Here is a 24,098-nt window from a genome sequence, read left to right on the forward strand (position 1 = left end):
TTTTAAATAATTATCGTGTTATGCTTTAATAGAGCCTGCATTATTAAAGTAAATACCTATTTTTGTTGGCTTTTCTGTGTCAATGAGCAGGATGAAGTATTTTGCATATTGAAAAAGGATATAAGATTAATCCTATATCAGACACTGTGTAGGATTAATTTTGTTATGCATATTAAAAGTAAAACAAAGATTCGGGTAGCTAGCAATGACAAGGGTGACTGAAGGGTGAAGGAGTGCCAGAAAGCATCACAGGAGGCCTTGCACATCATAGAAAGATCATAACAGTTCTCAAAGGTAAGATATAAAATGCTCTCTCTTAGTGTTTCATGGAAAGACAAAATTTTTCTGAAAAGGAGAACCAAGAATAACTAGTTCAGATGAACATAACTAGAGTGACTCCAGTAGTCAGTAACAAAGGCTCACCTCCCTAATTACATTTAAAATTTGGAACCCAAATATGTGCCCCCCACACACAAGGGATGTGCTGTAGGGATTGTTCACTCTTCCTGATTCTGCCAACCACTTCCTAAGTATCTCCCCAGCACTGGTAAGATCATTCGTATTTCTGCTACAGAAAGAAGTGGTAAATATCTCCAACACTGATTGTTTTCTAGATATTTCTATTTGGAAAGCTGGTGGGCTTAATACCCAACCAATCCTAAATTTAATCCTTTGCTTTGGATCTGAAAGTGTAAATGCATGAAAGTATTTTCTAGGCTGTATCTCAAGGAAAATACATGGTGGAATTTCAATTTTCATTTGTTGATACGTGTAATTGAATAGATTGCTTTCCTCCTTCCTATGGGGGACAGAGCAGGCTGACTTGATTTAGGAGATACACAGAGGAAATTCTGCTCCTTTTTTAATTTCAGTGGTTTTCTTCTATTATTATCTCTTTTGCATTTCTTGGCATCATTGTTATCAGAGTTTTTAAAGAAAATTGGATAATTATAAAAGCATATAGGAAAGTGTCTGGAGTTAGTGCAGTTGGTGGTTTTGCTTGGTTGATTTGATTTGGTTTTGGTATAAGTTTGGGGGTAAAATGTAGAATAATTTTCATTCACTTTTGAATAAAGACAAATCTATATTTGTCTGGTATTTTGGGGTTCACTTATTAACTTATCACTTCCTTCATCTTTAAAACATTGCTCTTTTTACCCACTCAGGCCACCATCAGCTAAGACTCAGGTGACATTTCTAGTCATTTACCTGGTAGATAAAAGATTCTGAACTTCCCAGTAGTTTCTGGCTTCTAATCCTTTGTGACATTCAATACTGCACATAGGTGGTTAAGTCACCAGATATTTTTGGTTTCCTACAAAGCCAAAAAGACTTTAGTTATTAAATTCCTAATTGTGCTTCCCTTTTGTGCTAACATTATTTCTGGAACCATATTCCTAGTCTGTAATTATTTCCCCTCATCTCTTTTCCCATGTGTTTTGTGCATCCTTTTTGGTAATCACTCGAATCTCTTAGTGGTTGAATTTCCATGCGAAATCTCACTGTGATATGTCTAGGTTCCCCCTCTGGTGGATTATCAAAGGGTAAACAATTTTAAAATCAAATAACTCCCAGTGTGTCAAAGAAGATTTGATAGTTTTGAGAAGCCAAGTTAATTTTTTTCACCATGATGAAAGCAATTCATGTGTATTATATAAAAGTTGAAGGATGCAGAAGAATCTAAATAGCAAAATACTGAATATTATAGTCTCATTCAAATATAATTAATAATCTTTGGATTTATATCTAGAATCCTTTTTTAAATTTTTAAGCCTTGTGCAATTATTCCACTGTATAATATTTCCTTATTAAACAGTAATATGTATCCATTTTATTTTCTTTTTAGTATAATCTTCAGAAAGCCCAATTTTAAATGGTATGAAGAGTTTCATAGGATTGATATGCCTCAATTTTTGATTTTCTTATCCTTGATGACTTATTATTTTCCATTGTTCCCTGCCTCTGCCCTTCCAGTACGACTACCCCTTAGAGATTTAGATATTCTGATTTGAACACTAATGCTATAATATACGTGAATCTAGACCCATTATCACAATGATCTTAAGGGTCTCGTCTTCTGATGTAGTGTCCTTTCTTTGTCTTCTCATTGGTAGCAATGCTTGCTATGTCGATTATGTACTCCACTATCCCCAAGTTTTTCCCCTTAAAAGCCAATCGTCTGCAAAACATTGTGAGTTAACTAACTTTACTGAAAAATTGAAGAGCTCAGTAAATTCATGGCTTCTGCAGCACAATTATTCATTGATTTACTCCGGTCTCTAGCCTAGTTGCAATGCCTTCCCAAAGCTCATGATAGCTTTAATTCTTTGTCTGCTACACATACTTCTTTGAAAATCATGAGCCACTCTTTTGAATAGCAGCTCTCATGTCTTCACTAAGCTGCCTACATTTTCTTTCTTATCCTCCTTGGATGAAGGTGAGTGTTTACTCTATCTTTTTAAAAAAATATTTATTAGCATGTGTTTGGCATACATAGTGATCACATTCATCATAGGGAATTTGTACCTGTGCGTAATATATCTTCATTCTTCTGTTTTTCCCAATCTTCTCCTCCCTTCAATCCTTCTTCTCCTGCTCATTTAAAAAAAAAGTGTTTCCGTTTTATTCCTTCTCTTTTTAAAATCTCTTTTCCCTTCCTTCCCTCCCTCTCTCCCTCCCCTCGTTCTGTTTCCCATTTGAACATATTCTTCCTGCTTCCCAATATCTGTCCTCCATTTGGTGACTTATTTACCCCTTAAGTTTCTCACACAAGCAACACTTGTGTGTCTGATTTATTACACTTAAAATTATGGTCCGGAGGTCCATCTATTTACCTAAAAATGTCTCGTTTATTGTTCTTTATGACACAGTCGTACTCCCTTATAGATAAAAACCACATTTTCTTTATCCATTCATAGGTTGATGAGCATATGGGGTGTTTCCAAGATTTAGCTTTTATAAATTGTGCTGCTATAAACATGGGTATGTATATATCACTGTGATGTGCTTTTAACTCTTTTGGAGCGATACCTAGAAAGGGAATAACTGGGTCAAATAGAACTTTTAATTATAGTTATTTGTTGTTGTTGTTGTTTTTAATCATAGTTTTTTGAGGAATCTCTATACTGATTTCCATAGCGATTGTACCAGTTTATACTCCCACCAACAGTGGAGTTCGTTTTACCACACAACCTCAACAGCATTTGTTATTGGTTGATTTCTTAATGATAGCCATTCTTTCTGCAGTGAGATGGCATCTTGGAGTTGTCTTAATATGCATTTCTCAAATGATTAGTGATGTTACAAAGATAATGTTGCAAAGTCATCCTTATGTACATCTTAGATTACATGTGTTTGTTTGTTTCTTTAAGATATTATCCTAAAAACTAATTCCTGAATCTGGATGAAAGGATATAAAGTTAATTACTCAACACAGGTTTATGGAAATGCTACTGTTTGCTCTTTGTACACATTAAATTTATAGTACTGATTCTTTCAATCTATGATTACGGAAATGTGTATTCCAAAGCCTTTATTAATTTAATATTTAGGAAAGTGAGTACAATAGATATGGTGCTCTTCTAAGAAGTACTACCTGATTTAATTCTATGAAGTAGCCACTACTAACCCATTTTACAGATGCAGAAACCAAGGTATGGAGATGTTATTACCATGCCCAAATTTACATAGCACAGGACTGTGGCTATAGAATATGTAATATGGTCCTGTACACAGAAAACCTATAATTACACTCTTCCTTGTACTTTGGACTTTCTTGAAAAAAGTCTTGGTATTCTAGGTTATTTTGTACTTAGATTGCACTTCTGGAGAAAGGTCTAGGGTGGTAATTTAATTATGTAAAATGTGGGAGTTTTACTTCATTTCTTCACCCATTTGATTTTGAATTATAATGATGAAAATCATTTAGATCTTTGCAATGGTCAAGAACCATGTTCTTGACATTAGAATTGTTAGTTAAGGAAGAGTCTGCTTGTTTCAAGCCAACTGAATGGTCTTGGCATACAGGTCTATTACCGGGATGGCAGCTTCACCTCTCCATGGCTTAGAATGTGTGTTGGCATTCCATGAGAAGTCATGGAATAAGTACAGGGGAAGAAAGATTTGTTTCTGTGACAGGAGCCATTTTTCTGCCGTGAAGTTGATTTGGAAGAGAGCTGTGGGTTGAGGGAACTAGATCAAATGAATCTTTTAAAACTGTGTTAAGAAGAATAGAGCCTATTACCATGTGGGGCAGCATGACCCTGCTGTGGTGGGTGCCATTTCCCGTGCATAGTGACTTTAGAATCCCTGATGAAATTCATTACTCATTTGAGAGAATGAGAGTAAGAGTAAAAAGCACTGTGAAATTCCAATGCGATGCAGGGTAACCTTGTCACATACCTTCTCCCATTTGGTACATTTCCAAAAGAAATAGGCACAATGAATTCAAGAGCGACACCCCAACCCTTGTTAAAGCTGTAAGGCAATGCTGCTCAGTTCCCTGCTGCACTCAGTGTCTCTGCAAGGAGCAGTAGTGAGAAAGGAAGTGACCCCACCATTCTTGTGTGCATGTGTCTCTTTGACCAAAACTCTGAGAAGACATCTTCCATGCTCCAAAGAGAGCTGGATACTACTGGTTGGATAGCCTGGATTCATGCCGTTACAGATACATATAGCTTTTGTGGCAAGCTTGGTCAAATCCAACTTCTGGGTGCCATAGAATACATCAACGGTATTTTCTTGTCAAGCTTCATATACAGAAAATTATGACACATTGAGTGTCTTGAGTGTTATGCATTGGTTAACAAGATCCTTAAAAGCATAGCGAATTTTACTAATCTATTCCCCCCAAAGCCTAAAATTTATGGAGCGGATATGTCAAATTTTGGATCCCAGTGTCAATATAACCTCAGTACCATATTCTAAATAGACAAATTCTAATAAATATTATTTATTAATTGGATCACATGTCATAGCTTGAGATGAATACATAAAAATGTCTTCCTACAGATGTATGAAGGCTTTATCTTTTATTGATTAGATCAAAGAGAGCTTAGGATTTAGTTTCTCTAAGGTTTTATCAATAATCTTTGTCTTGGGAGCTCTGATTGGCTTAATTATAGAGTTTAGGTCTCAAGAAAAGATCTTCTTTGAAAGACCTTCTTCTCTCCTTAATTAATGCTCAAGTTTGAGACTAATGAGAGATAAAATTTAAAAGGTAATGAAAACCAGATTGTGCAAGGCCACTCAAAACATCCTTATGTCATTTCCTTTTAAAGTCATGCTCTCTTGCTCACATTGGATGAGAAAAGGGAGAAAAGAGAGAAGTATCCATACCCACATCACAGGCTGCTGCACTGAGCACTGAAGGGCATCACATACGTAAGCCAAGGAAACTGGCGAGAGAAAAGGACAGAAACAACCATGAAGATCTATGGCAGAGAAGAGAGCTTCCTGATAGGGTTCCATTGTACATTTTTTAATAAATGCTGCATTTCATAGATACATATTCATATTAGAAAAAAATACATCCGGAATAAGTGAAGTATTTCATACTTCAAGGCCTATGAGGCCTTGGTGATACAAATGTGGATGTTGGAGGGTAAGAGATAATAGAGAAAGACTATAAAGGCCTGTAGCTAGAGTGAAATACTATTTCTTAAATAAGTCAAAGTCAATTTAAAACAAAAACAGAATAAAGTAACTGTTGGCACCAAATCAAACATCTGGACCCTGAATTTGCCTTTTGAGCTATCAGTTTGTGATTCTTGGAATTAACTTTTGCCGGGGAAATGAATTGGCACTTAAAATATATCTATAAAGGTCAATAACATCAAAATGAAGGGTATATAGAAAGACTGTTTTTAATTATCAAAGTCATGCCATTGTACCCCCATATTTCCTACTTCAAAATTTTCAATTTTTCACAACACCTCCACTAAGGAGATTGTGCTGAGCGATTAAATTTTTTCTTTTCTTCAAATACTCTGTGGATTTATGTATTTTTATTTGCTAAATATAGCCCCTTGACTTGAAGGCCCCTTCCAGTGAGACAATTCACCTTACATTGCCGTCAGATTACTTAAGCATTTATGGTTTTTCTTTTACTGCAGAAAATGTATGAGATCTTTGTTGGTGGCCCGCTGTGTCCACATTTCGTTTGGTTTATTTTTTATGCTAGGAAAATCATCAGGGTAACTACTGACTGCTACCTTGAGTAGTCCATTAGCAATTTTTAAAAAGTCACTGAGAGTTTGGGGAATTTTACAGTCAGAGATCTTCTGAAGAAGGCCTAGAAGCTAAATCTAAATCAAAGCTAAGTCTGTGTCCTTTACTGAGTGGAGGGGAGGGGAGGCCCAGTCAGGGGCGGGAGGCAGAGCTTCGGTTGCAGTGACTAAGGCGAGAAAGTAAATATCTTTTCCACTGACAAGCTCACTTTAGCATCTAAACTGCATAGAGGGGCCTCAAGCTTCTGGGAGCTCCCCCAAAAGTAAAGGATCATCTTTTATCACTTAATTTTCATAAATATTTCATCAAAGGGCTAGGGGACTCAGATTGAGTCCTTGGATTTCTGTTTTGTAAGATTTTTGTGTGTGTGTTCTTCAGAGGGGTCTATTTTTCTCACTTTATGAGTTACGTATAGTTTAGAGAAAACACATCCATCCCATAATGATGCAATCCTGTCTTCCCCTTGAACATTTACTTCTGGGCACTATGGAAATCTTCCCTGGTGGGAGAGTGTTTCCTCTTGGGTTCAGCGTTTTGATGTTGTGTGATTATCTGGGTTTTTTTCAGACTTTCCTGCTGTCACTACAGTGGGTCTGTAATAGTTTTGTTGTTCAGTTGTGTTAGAGGTGGACCCAGCTTCTCTCTGTAGAGACAAAGAGGCTCAGAGCAAAGGAGTCAGTCCTGACATAGGATCCGGGTTCAGTGGCAACTAAAATGGGCTGTGGTATTTTGATTGCTAGCAGAGTGCCAGAATTTCTAAATTGATCCAGCTAAAACTCACAACGAAGTATCTAATTCAGCAAAACTGATGGTGATCATCATTACACTGTAGCAGGTAAACAGGAGGCCTTTCTTTGGGTTGGCAAAGATCAAGTTCACAGAAACATCTTTCCTGTGGATGTGATAGACGGGATACTGTGCGCCTTGGAGACTTGGTGGCAACAGACTGAAGGCCATGTATTTCAGGATCTCCTCACATTATTTCAGCTCTGAAAATAAAAGAATAGCTGTCTGATTTTTTCCCCAATTCCTGGAGTCTTGGTGACTTCATTGGAAAAACCGGCGATATCAAACCACTTCTCTTATATGAGAAATATAAGCAAAATAAAAAATAATGGGAAATGGAAAGATAGATCTTTTGCAAAAGGAGAGGGGACCAAGAGATACGGGGGATGAAATAAAGAATGAAGATGTGTTGTACACATGTGCCAACTCCCCACAATGAATGGAATCACTGTGTACTTCTAACATGTGCTAAGAAAAAAATAACTAAAGTGGCAACTAAGAAATGAAATTGAACCAGGTGTGGAGAACTGAGATGACATTGTGAGTGGTTAACATCATTTTTCTCTCTGCAGCAGGAAAAGCCTAGGCTTCTTGAGCCTTTGGATTATGAAACTGTCATTGAAGAACTTGAAAAGACCCACTGGGATGATCTTCTTCAAGACCTCCTGTTCTTCCCCAGTGATGATTTCTCGGTAAGTCTCCTCAAGCCACCTCAATTCAAGAGGACCCCGCAAATTGGATCGTGTCCTTCCTTGTAGATTCAGATAATTTCCCTTCTCCTGGGACTACCATGCCTCACAATGCTGCAGCTGGAGCCTGCATCCAGCGGTAGGATGTACTCTTGGGCCTCCCCAAGCGGGAAGAGTGGAGGCTCAGGGAGACCGTGGCCACAGGGGACAGGAGCAGTGCAGAGTGCTGCTTTGTGCCAGTTGGTGCTCTTGTCCCTGCCAGCACCCATGGTCTAACCACTGCCTTCCTTGGATTCAGACCATTCCCTCTTTCAAGCTGTTTCTAACTGAAAGTTTCCAAGCAGCTGAAGCCAACCAGTGGCCAAACCCAGACTCTATTAGCACGAAAGATGTAGTTCTTAAAAATAAACTTTAATCATGTCTGGCCTTTAATTAGAAGATTGAGGCTTGAGAGCAAATCAAGGTAAACTGAGGACAGTGCACACTGCCACAGAGGATGCTTCTGAGGAAGTAGAGAGACAGTGAATGAAAAAGATGCTCATTTTGGAGATGGAAACAATAAAGTTGTGGATAATGGGCACCAAACATTCAATGAGCCATTTGTGATCATCTTAAACATTTTTAAATTGTGAATGAATATGTGACTGTGCAAATAGAAACCTCCATGGGAAGTTGGTAACTTCCTGTTTTATTTTTTTTCCCTAAAAGAAAGGAAGTCTTAGACTGCACGAACTTTACCGTTGTGTAGTAGGTGAAAGGGCAGCTTAGGGATAACTCTGCAAAACAAGCCTCTGTCTGAGAGCGCTGATCCCGGCCCTCACTGGCCTCCAACAGCCTTCACCTTTGGCTGTGCCTCTCATCTTTGTGGAAGATTTTATTACTAGCTTCTAAAGGGTTAATTCATTTCACCCTCCTCAGTGGAATCATGGAAAAGAAGGTACAGGCAAGTTAATGCTTTTGTGTTCCAAGTGTGAAGAATAATGGAAGAAAGCAGGTAGATTTATATGTAAGAGAAATAATTCTTCCAGCCTGCTTTTCAAATGTTGAGATGGCTTCCACCTTGCACTGGCACATTTTGAGAGGCTTATCTCACTCAGAAATCTCATTTCCGTGGTTGGATCAGTCAGGCCATGAGGGTTTGAACTGAAGCATGAAGTTAAGCACTCTTTTATTTTTTTAATTCCACATCCTCATTTTTACAGTGCAGGCTGAAAAATAGGCCTTCCAAACAGCCTTTCTCTGTGAGACAACACCAAAACTCATGAAACTTGGAGCATCTATCTATCTAGTTCTTTTGTTCAGACATATGTCAGATACTACCTCAAGGACTCCCAGCTCAAAAAGAAAGTAGGTAATTGTAGATGCAGACAGATTTTGTACTAAGTGTGATTTCAGTTTTTGGCATGTTTCCATGGTCACCGAAGTTAAGAATTTTCTCTGATGACTATTTGACCAATCCCATCTTCAGTGGTGTAGACAGAGCCTATGATAACATACTGCTTTATTTTCCCAATCTGAACACTCCAACAAATACAGTAAACTCTTTTATTCCGTGCCTGCTACAAATCCTTCTGTGGCTCCTCTTTGCCTTCGAAATGAAGTGTAAATGCCCTAACGTAGCCCAAGGCTTTCTTTAAGATCTAGTCCCTGTTCTTCTATCAAAGCTCAATGAAGTCTTTCCCACCCCCACCCCAACCACTCTATCCTTTCTCCCTCATTCTCCACTGGAGTAAAATACTACCACAACTCTAAAACTACCATGCTAGGACGCGCACCTCTATTTCCTTTCCTCGTTATTTGACAAATATGCAGTATATGATGCTGAATGTTAGGCGTGATTCTAAGAATGGAGATGTAGCTGTGATTAGAAATTGCCCTGTTCTGTTGCAGATTACGTTTTGAAAACAAGTTTAGAGAATTAATTGACAAAGTAATTCAGATAAAGAGCAATTCTAGGATGAAAATAAACCAAGGAAGTGAGATGGAAACTGACTGGGAGAAGAACCGCATTAGACTGGGTGGTTCAGCACAGCCCCTGATGAGGCAACATTTGAGCTGAGTTCCAAATTCTTCAGGAGGACCAGCCATGCTAGCAACGAGGGAAGGACTGTTGCAGGCTAAGGAATGGCTGGAGAGCTCTCCAACTGAAGACTGAGATGACTGAACAGAGGGAGTGGTGACAGATCAGACTGAGCAAGGACAAAATCAGGCATTTGCATCTTCTTTTAAATGCAAGTGGGAAGTCATGGAGTATTTCAAGGGGAACAAATGACCTGGTGTAATAGTAACAGCTCATCTGGCCTCTGCGTGGAGAACTTGTTTCAGGGTTTAGAGGAAGGGGGGACAGCTGAGAGAGTAGCTCCCCATTAGTAGATGCTCAGGGATATTGGATGCCACCCAATCCTTGTTATCAGAAGGTCACATTCCACAAATGACTAAATTTTAATTTGCATTAAGCCATTGATGAAGAAATGTGTCTAATATTACAGATGCGCAAAATTGTCAGTTTTTGAATAATATTCAGACACAGTATTCTCCCTCTCTTTTACCTTACAGAGTATGATTTGGTAAACTAGGGCCCTTGAGTAGCCTTCTGCCTATATTTGTATGTCTCATGATTACGAATTGCTGTGTTTTTAAATAGTTGAAAGAGAAAAACTGATATCACATAACACTTGAAAGTGATTTTCAAATTCTGCATCCATACACAAAGTTTTTTCTGAACACCAGTGTCTGGTCATTTACCCAAGACACTGCTTTTATGACACATGACAGAGTTGCAGTAGCTATAGCAGAGACACGGTCCTAAAAGATTTAGTTCTGGCCCTTTGCAGAAAAAGTGGACTGATCCCTGCCATACAGTACAACTGCATTGGTTTTGGTTTTTCCCTCTCGTCCTTTTTTATGGAGTGTAGACACTTCTGTAAAATTTTTTCTGACATTGTTCACCCATGGCCTGTGTCACAGCTTAGGGCTCTTGTTCATCAGCAGCAACCATCCAGGCACGTAGAACGTGCATCACATCCTCAGCTTCTCAGCCTGAGTGATGGGTAAGGGCTCTCTGGAATGTGTGTGTGGACAGTCTCCCCTCAGCCAATAGGAAGTGGTAATAGAATGACCATGCCATTCCCAAGGCACCGCAAGATGAAAGGGGAGAGCCGTTCCAAACTTCGCACCGCCCCTCCAGTGTTGGTAATCCATTTTCAGTCTGAAGATGGGAGCCTGCAGCTCACTTCTAGGTTTCCACGTTTCCAGGCACCCACACTTGCAGCAGACATGATTCATTACGCAGTTTGTTTAATCAATGTTTATTTTGCACCCACGAGGCGCTGAATATAGAACAGCACTTCCTAGACAAGGGAGAGTGAAAAGAAAAGCCAGAACTTTGTGCTTCAGGAGCTTGTGCCCTAATATGGATGAAGAGATGAGGTTGCTGAAAGTGCTATGGTTAAGAAATACCAGGAAACAGAGCTGTATCTGGCACTTGCACAACCCTAAAAGAGATTATTCTTTTATGAAAATACAGACATTAGATTTTTCGCTATTCACTCTGCTGGCCCAAGTACCACCTGTTTGGCTTAAGCACCTCCAAAAGGTACTTCTAACAGGTCTTCCTGCCTCCTCCCTTGAAGGCTTTGATTCATTTGCATGCAGTACTCTGAGGAAGCATTTAGAGATGTAAGTCAGAAAATGCTACGTTGCTGGTTAAAACTCTCTGGGGAGGCCCCATTGTCTGGAGAAGCAAATCCAGGTCCTCCACATTGTTCCAGTCATGGGGCTCCCAATGAACTCTGAACCCTTGTCTCCTAACCCTGTCCTCTGGATCACCATAAAGAATACGTGAATTCTTTCTGTTCTCTGCACTCGCCAAACTCATCTTCTCTCTAGGCACTGTTTACTCTGCCTGTCCTGCTCCTGTGTTTCATTTGTGATTTAGTTCAGAAGTCACCTCTTCAAAGACGTGTCCCTGCATTCCAAACTGCATGCCCCACTTAGTTACTCCACCGCATCATCCTGCTTGTTACTGCCTGCAAAGATCACTTGCTTTTTCTTTCACTCCTCTGTCACTTGTCTCTTGCCACTAGATTGTAGCATCCACCAAGATGGGGATGTCTTCTGTCTTGATTATTTTGGGATTCCCAGTAACAATACTCATGAATTATCTTTCATAAACCTAAGTTATTTTTTTAGAACGTAACTTAGATTATTTCAGTGTCTTGAGGAACCAAAAAGCCATTCTAAAAATGGTTAAGATGTGACATATATATATATATATATATATATACCAATTCTCATTGTATTTCGGAAACATGTACTGATGAAAAAAAAAAAAATCTGCGGTGAAATACAAAATAGAAAGTCCTAAGAATAAAGTAATTGAATAGTAACTGATTTTACTTGATGAGAATATAATTATTAATATGACATATTCCTCTTAAGTACAATTCAACATATCATCTTAAAAAACAGTACTGAAAACATGGCCTCTTCTTCCAATAGCTCACTTCATCAACTATGGTGCCTGGTGCATCATTGTCATTAGCAAAGATTAGCTTCCTCCCTCTGATATTTCAATGTGCTTATTCACTTGCTTTCTGTTACTTGTTTTCTGTTCAGTTGTTCTTGTTAGTAGGTAAGGGAGAAAATAGTCCATGTGTGTATGTCAAGTACTCAGCACACTGTCTGCTTCATAGGTGTTCAGTAAAGACTGTTGAACATTGAATTAAAATATTCGCCCAGGTCAAGGCACTGAAAGAGAAGCATCTTCTTTTATCGTGGTACAACACCTGGAATTTCTTCCCCAGGTACACGGGTTGTGAGGCCAGGCTGTACATACTTGCATCATAGTGATTCACTTGGAAGATGGGCTATGTATTCATTTGTTAGCCCATTCATTCCAAAACCACATACTCCTTCCGTCATTGTGTTTTTTACTCTTGTTTTTCTCATTTTTCTTTCTGAAGATGGTAGGAACAGAAACTTACACCAACAAAAATAAAGCATTTAGTCATCAAAGTGTGACTCTGTGAAGTAGTTAAGAGGAGAAAGGAAAGAAAGGACAGTTTCAAGGACCCAGTGAATCATGTGTCGGAATGATTCCATTTAAGTAGAAGCTGATATAAAATAGCAGAACAAAAGATGAGAAAGCCAGAAATGAGTTTTTTGCTGTGCAAAAGATGCAGAAAGCCAGAGGTAGAATCATTTCTGAGAGGTATAAAACCTTTAAGTAAGAAAGTTTCAGAGGTCTAAAAGCTGGGAATGCTGAACATTGTGCTTCGTTTTTCAATAGCACCCATACCTATAAAACTCCTCTCTTTCAATTTAGCTTCGTGGACCACCTTTGATGAGCTAAATGGGTATTTCAAGGATGACAAAATGAATAAGAAACAGTGCTTATAGTTCAACAGTTGGACTTTTGCCAGTGGACAGTGCCGTTTTCAAAGTCCATGTTCTTTGTCACATGATTCAAATAGCCTGTTGAAATAGTAGCATTATCTCTTCAAAGCCTGTCTTCACATCTGTTGAGATTCTGTGTTCCAGAGCTCTCCCATGCATCCTCAGTTGTCATTGTCACTATTAAAACTGAGTGAATAGTAGATTTTATAACACACCGATGGCTTGCTCTTTCCATAGTATGCTTTTAGCTATAAAGACCAAGTAGTACTGGGGGCTTCCAGATTTAACCCCACGGGTCATTCAAGGAGAGCAAGCAGAAAAATTTTAATATGCTTTAAATTGCAAAGCAGAAAGGTCACAGGCTTTCTTTTTCTTCTGAAACACAGCTTAACTTTTTATAGGAATTTCAATTTCTTTTAATCTTTGGCTTCTGAGCCTGAAAAGCAGGCTTCCAGTGGCTCCTAATGTTCACGGTGGAGCACTGTAATTGCAATCCAAAAGCGAAGTAACAGCCTTTGTTGAATTAGATTCTTTCTAACTTATAATATTCCTCCCATTTATAAGTTAATAAAGCTAACATATGGAAAGCCTCTTGACCAAGGATGTAGAGCAGCCCCGAGAAGGGAAATCAAACATAAGGGCATTGACTTTTGCTATTCATTTCTACCTAAATGACATGCTTTGAACATCATAGAAAAAAGAAGGTGCACACCTTGGGGGAACATTAACTCCCTGAATCCCAAAAGGAATGATAGAAAAGTGCTAGATGCATCCCTCGCTGCTTACTTCGTGTTAGTGAGAATCTGTAGAGGCTGTAATGTGTGCTCAATTTTATCAGAAAATAAAAGTCCACATAAAAACTCGTACATGGATTTTCAGAGAAGCATAGCCCCAAAATGGAAGCAACCCAACTGTCCATCAACTGACGAACAGATAAACAAACTGAGGCATTTCCATACAAAAATGTTATCATTCCTCTATAACAAGCAGTGAAACAATGGTGCATGCTACACCTGGATGAACTTGAGTATTTTATGTTAAGTGAAAGAAGCCAGTCTTAAAAGACCAGATAGGATATTATTCCATTTATATGATATATCAAAAATAGGCAAATCTATAGAGACAGAAAACAAATTAGTGGTTGCCAGGGGCTGGGGAGAAGGGAAAATGCAGAGCAACTGCTAGCGGATAGGTTTCTTTGGGGACTGATTAAAATGTTCTAAAATTAAATAGTGATTATGGTTGCACAACTCTGAATCTATTCAAAAGCATCCTATACTTCAAAGTGGTAAATTTTATGGCATATAGATTATATCTCAACAATGCTCATTTTTTTATAAAGAGGATAGGATGATATGGATGTTCAGAAATAGGATACAAAGAATCATAAAAATACACATCCACATTCAAGTACTTTAATATTTAAAAAATGTAAACATAGAAATGAACATGGCAAATGAACATAGCAAAACTTGTTTCATAAATTATTATATTTTAGTCCCAAAGCAGATAGCATGTGGTTTTCTTATATACAATAAAACCTATGTGTACAATGATTGGCTAAATTAATCAGCAGCACAGCTCTTGAATGTAAGACTAGATTTCATTGTGATTGAGACAGTAGAGTTCAGGAAAGAAAAAAATGTATGTTAGAAAATCCAGAGATTTTCAAAAGGATCTGACACCTATATGAAATCTGAGATTTGGAAAGGAAGGAAGGAAACTTATTTTCTGAGACGTGTAAGAGCCTGAGTTAAGGCCTGGCAGGCTTGAGGCCAGTGTGGGAGAAGGAAGATGGCAGCCATGAGGGAGGGGCCCTGGAGGGCAGTGTGAGGGCTGGCTGTTGTCTGAGCCCTACTGCTCTTCCCTCCTCATGGGGCTGAGTCTATACCAGATGGGCTTCTTCCTGGGGCCCTTCTGAATAGTCAGGTCCAGACGACAGTAGTGTGTGCTTCACATTACTGGAGCACTTTGTTCTCATCAAGGCTCATGTATTTCCATATGTAGGATGCACAAGGATTATATGTTAATTAAATTTCTAGATAGTTAAGGAGACAGAAATGTTAACCACCCTGATTTGATCACTATACACTGTGTACATGTATAAAATTATCACACCGTACTCCCTAAGTTTGTACAATTAAAATAATAAATTTTTTTTTAAAAAAGGAATGTTTTGTCCTCACCTCCTTAGAGGAACTGAGAAACATTTTGGAGCTGATAAAATGAGTCACACACAAAAAAAGAAGTGAATTGGTGAAACAGTTTAAACTTCCTCCTTACTTTTATACCTAAATACTATGATGGCGAAGTCCCTCCCCATGCTTGGCTTGACTGGATCATGATAATTATGCATAACTGCTCTTGTTGCTCAAGCATTTTCCAGTTTTTAACAAAACAACTAGAGTCTTCCTTTTAAGGCTCAATGAAGATACAAAAGGGATACTCTCATATATTTAAAAAATAAATGATAAAATCATAGCAGTACTTTTCTGAATATACTTAAAATGTTTTTCAAGCAGCGAATGTAATATAAGTGACTCATCTGATAGAATAAAAGACAAAGTCGGTGTCTTAGTCTGGTGAGTTTAGGTGAAGGTCACTTTTTAGGCAGGTGCATGGGCCAGAATTGATCCTGAAATGAGAGTTTATAGTTTCCACTCTAAGGCTGTTGGCTTTTCACCTTGGTAACCGATTGGTTACTATGAACACTGTCATTTCTGTCTTCTTCTTTGAACTGCTGCAGCCTACAATACTGTCAGGGGACACTCTTTCAACCCAAAGACAGGGACAGCAGCCTTGTTTTGGTCTTTGACAGCAGCCTTTGACCAATTCAGAAATGGCCCCCGTGTGCTTGGATTGAAGTCTTCTGTGTTCATTTTAGCCAGCAGAATGGTGACCCCAACCAGACCACAAATACTGCTCACTACAGGGTAGAAGGACCAGAAAGTGTTGAGCTGCACTCAAAGATGTCTGAGTATTACAGACCTGACATTGTAAACACCAGCCTGTAGGCATCACTCTGTGACAGTTTTTATTTCTAAATACCCGATCTCTGGACAATAAGCACTTTACACAACTTTTACCATCGAAAGAGGAGCTTGGCTGAGTTCCAGAACAGTCTCAGATCTGTTCCATGCTATTGAGCCATCCTAATAGTCAACCAGAGGTTCTATAAAAGAAAGCAGGAAGTCTGTTGTGGCCAAGGAAGCAATTAGTAGTGGTCTGAAAGCATCTATTTCTCAGAAAAGAAATTCTTTGTAACCATATTAACACGCTTAAAATACGAATTTTGTACTTCAATTTATTTTTGCTTCAACAGAGAGACATTTAAAAATCTAAAACAAGTGGAAGAGTGCCACCATTTTTGAAATTGAAACTTTGTGGAGGCCTTTTGCTTTTCCAGACAAATATTCCAGTATTCATAAGTTGTATTTAGCTGAGATCAGTAGTATATTATAAGGATGTATTATGCATACATTCTTTTTCAATCATTGTGTACTTTGCACAAGGTATTAGTTGTTCAGTAGCTCTATACATATTGTAGAACAATGTTCCAGATTTATCACATGATTTCATGAGAACATTTAAACTACTGTGCAATTATCTTATTTTATAGAATCAACATTGTATCTTGATCAGAGATGAAATCACTTAAGGCATTGTACATGTAATGTGGCAGCTTCCAAAGCCCCAAATAAATTAATTTCTTGTCGGTGTATTGCATATGAGCATTGGCTTATGTTTTTTGGGCCTGTTGTTACTCTATGACATCACTGACCAAGTAATCATTTGGCTATTGTTCCTAAAAGCCTGAGTCCACACTAATGAAAATTATTCTTTTTTAAAAAGCTAACGCTAGTTATTCACTCTATTTCATTACCTTAATGGAACAATAGATTTATAATATAGCTACAAGCTTTACTGGGATTCACGTTACTGTATTCTCCATCAAACTTGGAGTATTTTAGAGTAGCTATTTTTTTCAAAGAGAAGAGTGCAATGGGATGTTCTAGGTAGACAAAGGATAAAGAGGAAAATCTTGAATATTTTATGTATAAAAATTTTACTATAAAACAATGATTGTAATACAGCAAATTTTTGTATTAGATAAAAAACCCTAAATCCAGCCATAATTCCCAAAGCTCAGTTGAGGCATGGTTCTTGTTCTTCTACCCCAAACTTTCAATAGAGGTAATTTACTGATTTTCTTAGAACACTGTGAATACCATAAAAGAAGTAACTTGAAGGAGGAAATTAAAATGAATTACAAATGTAAAATCTAAATGAGATCTAAATTGGTTCTGTTATTCTTTACACAGAAAATAACCACTCCCTAATCCATCCATTTATCTACACTTGCTCCCTCTGTGTGTACTTCTTTTGAATTGATAGCCACAGCCTTTCCAAATCTTTAGCTGCAGCCAAATCCCAGTGCAAATGCAGTGGCCAGGAAGTTCATTCTATAGCTGTGTGGGGGTTTTGTTGTTGTTGTTGTTTTTGTTTGTTTGTTTTGGAACCAGGGATCGAACTCGGGGTCTTGCACTTGCAAGACAGATGGTGGAACCACTGAGCTAAATCCCCGGCCCTACAGCTGTGTTTTAAGATGAGATTTATTCTTACTATATGATTTATCTGGAACATAATTTTCTTGTTTTTATTTTTTTATTCTCTAGCCTTGTTAGATTCACATGACATTTTTCCTCTTTCACAGTGTCAAAACTCATGCTTTCTAACATGCATGTGGATGCACGGACACACTCACCCAGGCACATTTATGCATCACATGCTTTCACATATGCACAGACACACACATCCTAACACACTACACATACTCATCTACCACACACAAGTTTGCACCACACATACTGAATACTCAAATACAACACACACTCATGCCTAATCACATTCCCCACTCACAATGCTCATGCAGGCATACCCATACACTACACTCAACCACACGTGTACTCATGGACACACAATCACATACCACACACACTCATATACAAATCACACACACATATCCTCACAGCGAACACACAAATACTTGCACACACTCAATATGTTCACCAAAAAATTATTTAAGCACCCAGCGTGGCCCTAAAATTGTAACAGTAAACTAAAGAGACAATATTTCTTGCCTTCATGGAGCTCACATCAGGAGTGAAGAAAAAGGGGATTTGAAGAAAATATGAGTTGTAGATTGAAAGAAAAGGAATGATGGGAGTGATGCTGCCCTTGGTGGCTGAGCTGGTTGTGGTGGCCGAGCTGGTTGTGGTGGCCGTGGACTCAAGATTAGACTCCTTCACCCATCACCTGCCCATCTCCTCCAAAACTAATGGTGGTTTTGAGGTTCTCCTCTGTTCCAACAATTAATCTAGAAAATGCACTTCATCTGGATCAACTTAAACGAATCTTAGTTTGTGCTTTAGAAATCCTGATGAATGTGATTTGACAAATATTGGATATTAAAGATCTCAATGACTGGTACCATGGATATAGTACAGATTTTTGCTTTAGCATCCATGGATGCACCAAGATGTCCAGACTAACGATAGCTGACAAGTGATAATCCAAAGCACTGTTTTAGGTCAACCCGTCCTCCTCACCAGCTTAATGAAGTTCAAGATATAAAGAGGAAGTATCCTATGAAATTGTATTTAAATTGTCTGAAGAAGCACTTTATACATCTGTGTATGTACACCCATATGTGTTTGACATGTGTTGTAGTCAGCAGGATTTGGCAAGGGAATACATTAAATATAGGACACATACTTTCTAAGATTATTTTATGATAATTACCCAAAAAGTCAAATGCAAAGGAGTGTGAGAGATTAACCACACACTAGAAGCCCAAAGGATCCAGCTGAGGCCCTAGATCCCAGCAGTTTCCCCCAAAAGTCCAGCTAAAGACTTAGAGTCCAAGGCAATGTCCTCCATGAGTCTAGCCAGTGGCCTAGAGCCCAGGGCAATGTCTCATGCTTGTCCGTATTGAGGATCTGCACCTGGAACCCCAAAGGCCAGTGCTGAAAGCCAGAAAATCTAGGCCAGTGAGATGAAGGATTTGTGCCACCAAGCTGAGGGATCCACACTGGAGCCAGGAAGTGATGCTTATTCTGAAGATCAGAGCTCCCCTGATGAAAACAGCACCCATTCCCAGTGACAACAAGGCCCCGAGCTCCTCCTCTGATGAGAACAGCCTAGTTTGCATCAGGAAAACCATCCGGAGCAAGCTTCTCCTAGAAAATCAACAGGCCAAGATCTTCCCCTCCAGTTCTTTTTATGCTATTGATAACAATCCTCAGGTGGATCCTCCATGCCCAGACCATGCTGAGTCAGTTCAGCTGGTCATTACAAGTTGACCATTAGTCAATCCACCACAGCATGGAAGTTGAAAAATACTTTGCTTATTTTTTTAAAAATGAGGACATTAAATACATGACCCATTTGCTTCAAAGACTAAATTTACTGAACATTGTTTCATCTAGCTTGTTGCTATGCACACACACACACACACACACACACAGATCCTAAAAGGGGCTGTTTGCCCTGTGACTATTAAAGAGATTATTTACAATAGGATTAAACATTAATTTTGTAAGTTTTGTCATCATTTCAAATTTATTTGAACATGAGCAGCAACAATTAAAAAAGATCCCAATAGAAAAAAAGATCAAGTCTAGGTATATAGATGCCCAAATTTTTGTTATCTGCAGGAAAAGAAAATGAGCTTACAGTTACAAGCTGCACTGATAAAATAGAAAGTGCAACAATGCTAGTAGTCGAGTCAGAAGTGTTAGGATTTTCCTTTATAGAGACTAAATTGGTAAGAATGACAGAGTTTCTCTGTATTGTTATCTTTTAGTGCTAAGAACTAAAGTAGCTTCTTATTGTGTTTTTCATGTCATGGTCTGCTCAGTACATTAAGTTGGTGGGCTCAATTTCTTTTCATTGTTCTTCTCAGACAGCTACAGTGTCTTGGGATATCCGAACATTATATTCAACAGTGCCTGAAGACTCAGAGCACAAAGCAGAAAATTTGCTGGTGAAAGAGGTAAATATGATGCTTCTGTTATTTTAGAAAACTATTGTTTTCCCCCAGGGAGTTCTTAAGGCAATTTTATGGTTAGTGTCATCTCCAGAGAATTCCCCATGTTCTAAGTAGTTGATAGCCTTCAACCTTCATCACCTGTAGGTGGTTTCCCATCTTCCTCTTAATTGCTTTTCATTATCAGGTGAAGTGCTCAAGCTTTAGATTTTTTTAACTTTATCTAAAATCGCTATGTTGAAAAATATTTAAATATTTTAATGTAGGTAATTTTGTTTTACTCATTTGAACTGTATCGTAAGAAATACTACTACATGAGAATTTTGGATAATGGAATTTCTATTTTAAGAGATCTTTATTTTAAGTACCAATTATGGAAAGAGTTAATGGTAAATCCTTGTGTACAACTTTAAGAACCTGATAATCTGTCGCTGTAGTGTATGTTTGCATTCAGTTGGAGTATGAGAAGCCTACAAAAAAGGCTTCGTCTTCTACCCTCAATCCAGGCTGTTTAAGACAGGGAATGGGTTTGCACATAGCAGATACTTTGCAGAATGAAGAAATGAAGCTTACCCTTCCTTCACAAAAAGTCCAGTTAGAAAATTTAGCCCAGCATAGGTAAAACTGAAAGTAGTAGTGTCTGAATGCAGTCTCTAATTCTAAGGAAGTGCGATGTCCCAGTCAGGATTTAATTGAAGCTGCATGCAGTAAGAATACCCATTCGCAGCTCTTATATATATTTGTATTAATATACTTTGCATTTTTAGTATATGTACCAATGCTCATATGATTAATCATACATATTTTATGTTGTACTATTCAGTCCAAATCTTCATTTGTCATAAATTCATCTGTTAATGTTTCCTCAATTCCATTATTTCATATTGGTTTCCCTAAATTTATATTGGATTACAACACCTTCTTTTCTTACTGTTAATTGCTGATGTTTCTTATAAGATATTGATTTTCTAACATTAACAACTAGCTTACTCAACTCTTGTCTTAGGAGTTACTTGATTATATGTAGTTATACCATCTGCAAACAATTTAAATATTTTCTTTTCTAATAAGTGTCCTATTTCTTTAATTTTGTCTTAATCTATTGCTAAAATTACTAAAAGAATGTTGAATAAAAAGCTAATATTGGACTTCTTGTCTTATTCTTGATTTTAAGAGAGACCTTTATTATCTGATACTTTACGGAATAAGGCATATTATGTTGGTTTCTGATATTTCTTAATCATGTTTCAAGAAGTGTCTTTCTTAGTCTTGTGAAATGCTTACAAACAGTGGCTGCCCGATTAGCCTACACATAGTCTCTTGATAAAATAAGTTTCCCGCTTTGTGTCAGCAGTGTAATACAATTAATGGCTGTTCTCTGGATTCCTTTTTTGCATTACAGGAATAAACTTTCTTGTTCAAATTGTACTATTACTAATATGCTATTGCATTCAAATTACTACTATTTCAAATTTGTGCATTAATATTCATTAATGAAATTTGGTTCTAGTTTTCTTTTTTATCCTTTTGTTTTGGAGAAATATTATTTATTGATAATGGAAATATACTGAAAGATATGCTATCACACAGTGTTCAAATTACATTTATATACTTTTAAGATGTAATTCATAGGTACCTTTTAAGTGGTACATATAAATATACAAACATTAAAAGGAAATGCTAGAGTATATAGATATAATAATAGGCATATGTATTACTGTTTTGATTTCCAATATCAATAGGTATGAGGTTGAAAAAAATTTTGGCACATATGTATTTTGTGATAATATACAGTCAATAGCAAGCATATAAATATTTAAATAACTTAATTTGGATGTGTATGGTACACTGTTAAGAGACAAAAAGCCAATTGTATAATGTGAAGTGTGATATCATTAAAGATATAAAATCCATGCATGTATACATAAGTATGTTTGTATAAGCCTAGAAAAATTGAAAAGATGCACACAACAAAACTTGATATTGACTACTCACAAGTTTGGGATTGTGAGAGGATGGGAAAGATTTATTTTGAATTTGTATAATTCTGTATTGTTACAGTATTGCAAACAAATCTTGTAATTGAAAACTATTTTAAAGCAAAGTTATTTAGAATATCTTTCTAAACACTACCAGAATTGGAAGCAACCAAGTCTATTGCCCAAACTTGTCTCCAAAATTTATAATTCCTTTTTTTGAGAGGAATACCGGGAATCGAACTCAGGACCTTGCGAGGCAGGTGCAGCACCACTGAGCTAAATCCCCAGCCCAAAATTCAGCATACTTCTTGAAATCATTAAGTGGCTCCCTAAGGGAATACTTCAGATTCTTTTTTATTATTATTTTGTTTTAGGTTGGTAATGAAAATGTTATATTAAATTTCCAAGTGCATTTTGCTTTTATGATTCTACCTCCTGGGGTTGTCTGACAGTCATAGAAATCAATGAAGTCCACCTGACATGATTCATTCTTAATCATTTTTTAACATAACTACTATGAATTTATAAATGCTTCCATAATTTTAGAGAGTTTTATCTCATGGTTCCTTTTTGGTTCATTAAGCTTATTGGTACATTTTTGGTATACAATATAGTTACATTCATCATTGGGAACCTGTATCTTTACATGATAGATCTTGGTTCTTATTTTTTCCCATTCCCCTGCCCTCCCTTCACCCCCTCCACCCTTCCCTATTTACAAAGACTTTGTTTCCATTTTTTTCTTTTCTCATTTTTTCCTTTCCCTTCTTTTCTTTCCCCTACCCCTCCCACTTCCTTCCCCTTTGCCCCTTTTCTTCCTATTTCAATTATCCATTTTGATCCTTATTTACACTTTTAGTTTCTCACACCAGAGAAACGATTCGGTATTTACACATGTGTCCTATTTATTCCACTTAAGAGTATGGCCTCAGTGTGCATCCATTTAGCTATACATGCCTCTAATTTCTCTTTCTTTATGGCTCAGTAGTACTCCATTTTATTCAACAACCCCCCAAACACACACATCTTTTTTATCCATTGTTCAGTTGATGGGCACTTGGGCTGTTTCCAAACTTTAGCTATTACAAACTGTGTCACTATAAACATGGGTCCACATATATCGCTGTGGTATAATTCTTTTAATTCTTTTATCTCATTTTATTGCTAAGTATGCCTTCTAATAGGACCAATCAGCCCAAACCCTAAATCCCAAAACCAATTCACAATCCCTACCACTGATCTTCGAATGAGACAAAGGTTCCAGGGAAAAATTTGCCTGAAAACCAGATCCATTCAACACAGGAGGTTCCAAAAGACTATTGTAGAGTCCTCAGTGGTCTTAAATTTAGTGCATATCCAGAGCTTCTGTGCCACCACTTCACATGCCGACACAGATCCCACAGTTCTGTGATAACATTGCCTTCAGGTGAGAGCAGGGTACTGCAACCTTTGCCTTTCTCCTGGGGAGAAATCTTTTCCCTTTCAACTACTCGCAGGCTCCTTTTCTCACTTTCACCCTCAACCTCTCTCTTCAGCAGTTCTAAGAACTGTTACAAAGAGAAACCAACTACAGTGACTTTTACTCCAGATCCAAGTAGCTCCCAAACTACTACTTTTACATAGCAGAGCTCAAAAAAGAGCATTTGTCTCTCCTTGCCAACACAAATGAATCTCAAGATTTTTGCACCTGTGTGCATCTGAGGTTTAGAATAGAGAGAAAGGAAAAGAAAGAAAGAGAGAGAAATTGAGAGAGAGAAAGGAGAAAGGAAGGAAGGAAGGAAGGAGGAAAAAGAGAAGGAAACTTTGGCATAACCTTTCATTTATTGCTAATTTTTCTGTATAAGTGTAAGTCCTGCAAAAATTCCCAAGACTGTGCTTGGTCTTAAGGATGGAGATAAAGTGGAAATGTGTCTATAGGATGGGAAGAAGATAAAGTCTGATTCCAAATACCCCTGAATGACACTTGAAAAA

The 24,098-nt window shown here is 37.7% G+C and overlaps 1 protein-coding gene across 12 annotated transcripts in view; it reads left to right on the top strand.

Annotated features, from left to right (window-relative positions):
* Positions 1 to 24,098, top strand: part of Dock10 (dedicator of cytokinesis 10) — a 263,362-nt gene that overhangs the window by 93,814 nt on the left and 145,450 nt on the right. For all 12 annotated transcript variants that reach the window (XM_087205974.1, XM_087205976.1, XM_087205977.1 and 9 more), the window contains 2 exons: positions 7,587 to 7,706; positions 20,065 to 20,154. In XM_087205974.1, coding sequence (XP_087062100.1) covers positions 7,587 to 7,706; positions 20,065 to 20,154 — 210 coding nt within the window. The remainder of the gene's footprint in view (positions 1 to 7,586; positions 7,707 to 20,064; positions 20,155 to 24,098) is intronic.

Source organism: Heterocephalus glaber, unplaced genomic scaffold (genome assembly GCF_053883595.1).
Source record: "Heterocephalus glaber isolate CG9 unplaced genomic scaffold, H.glaber_assembly_v1.0 deba00000621, whole genome shotgun sequence".
Taxonomy (NCBI): domain Eukaryota; kingdom Metazoa; phylum Chordata; class Mammalia; order Rodentia; family Bathyergidae; genus Heterocephalus; species Heterocephalus glaber.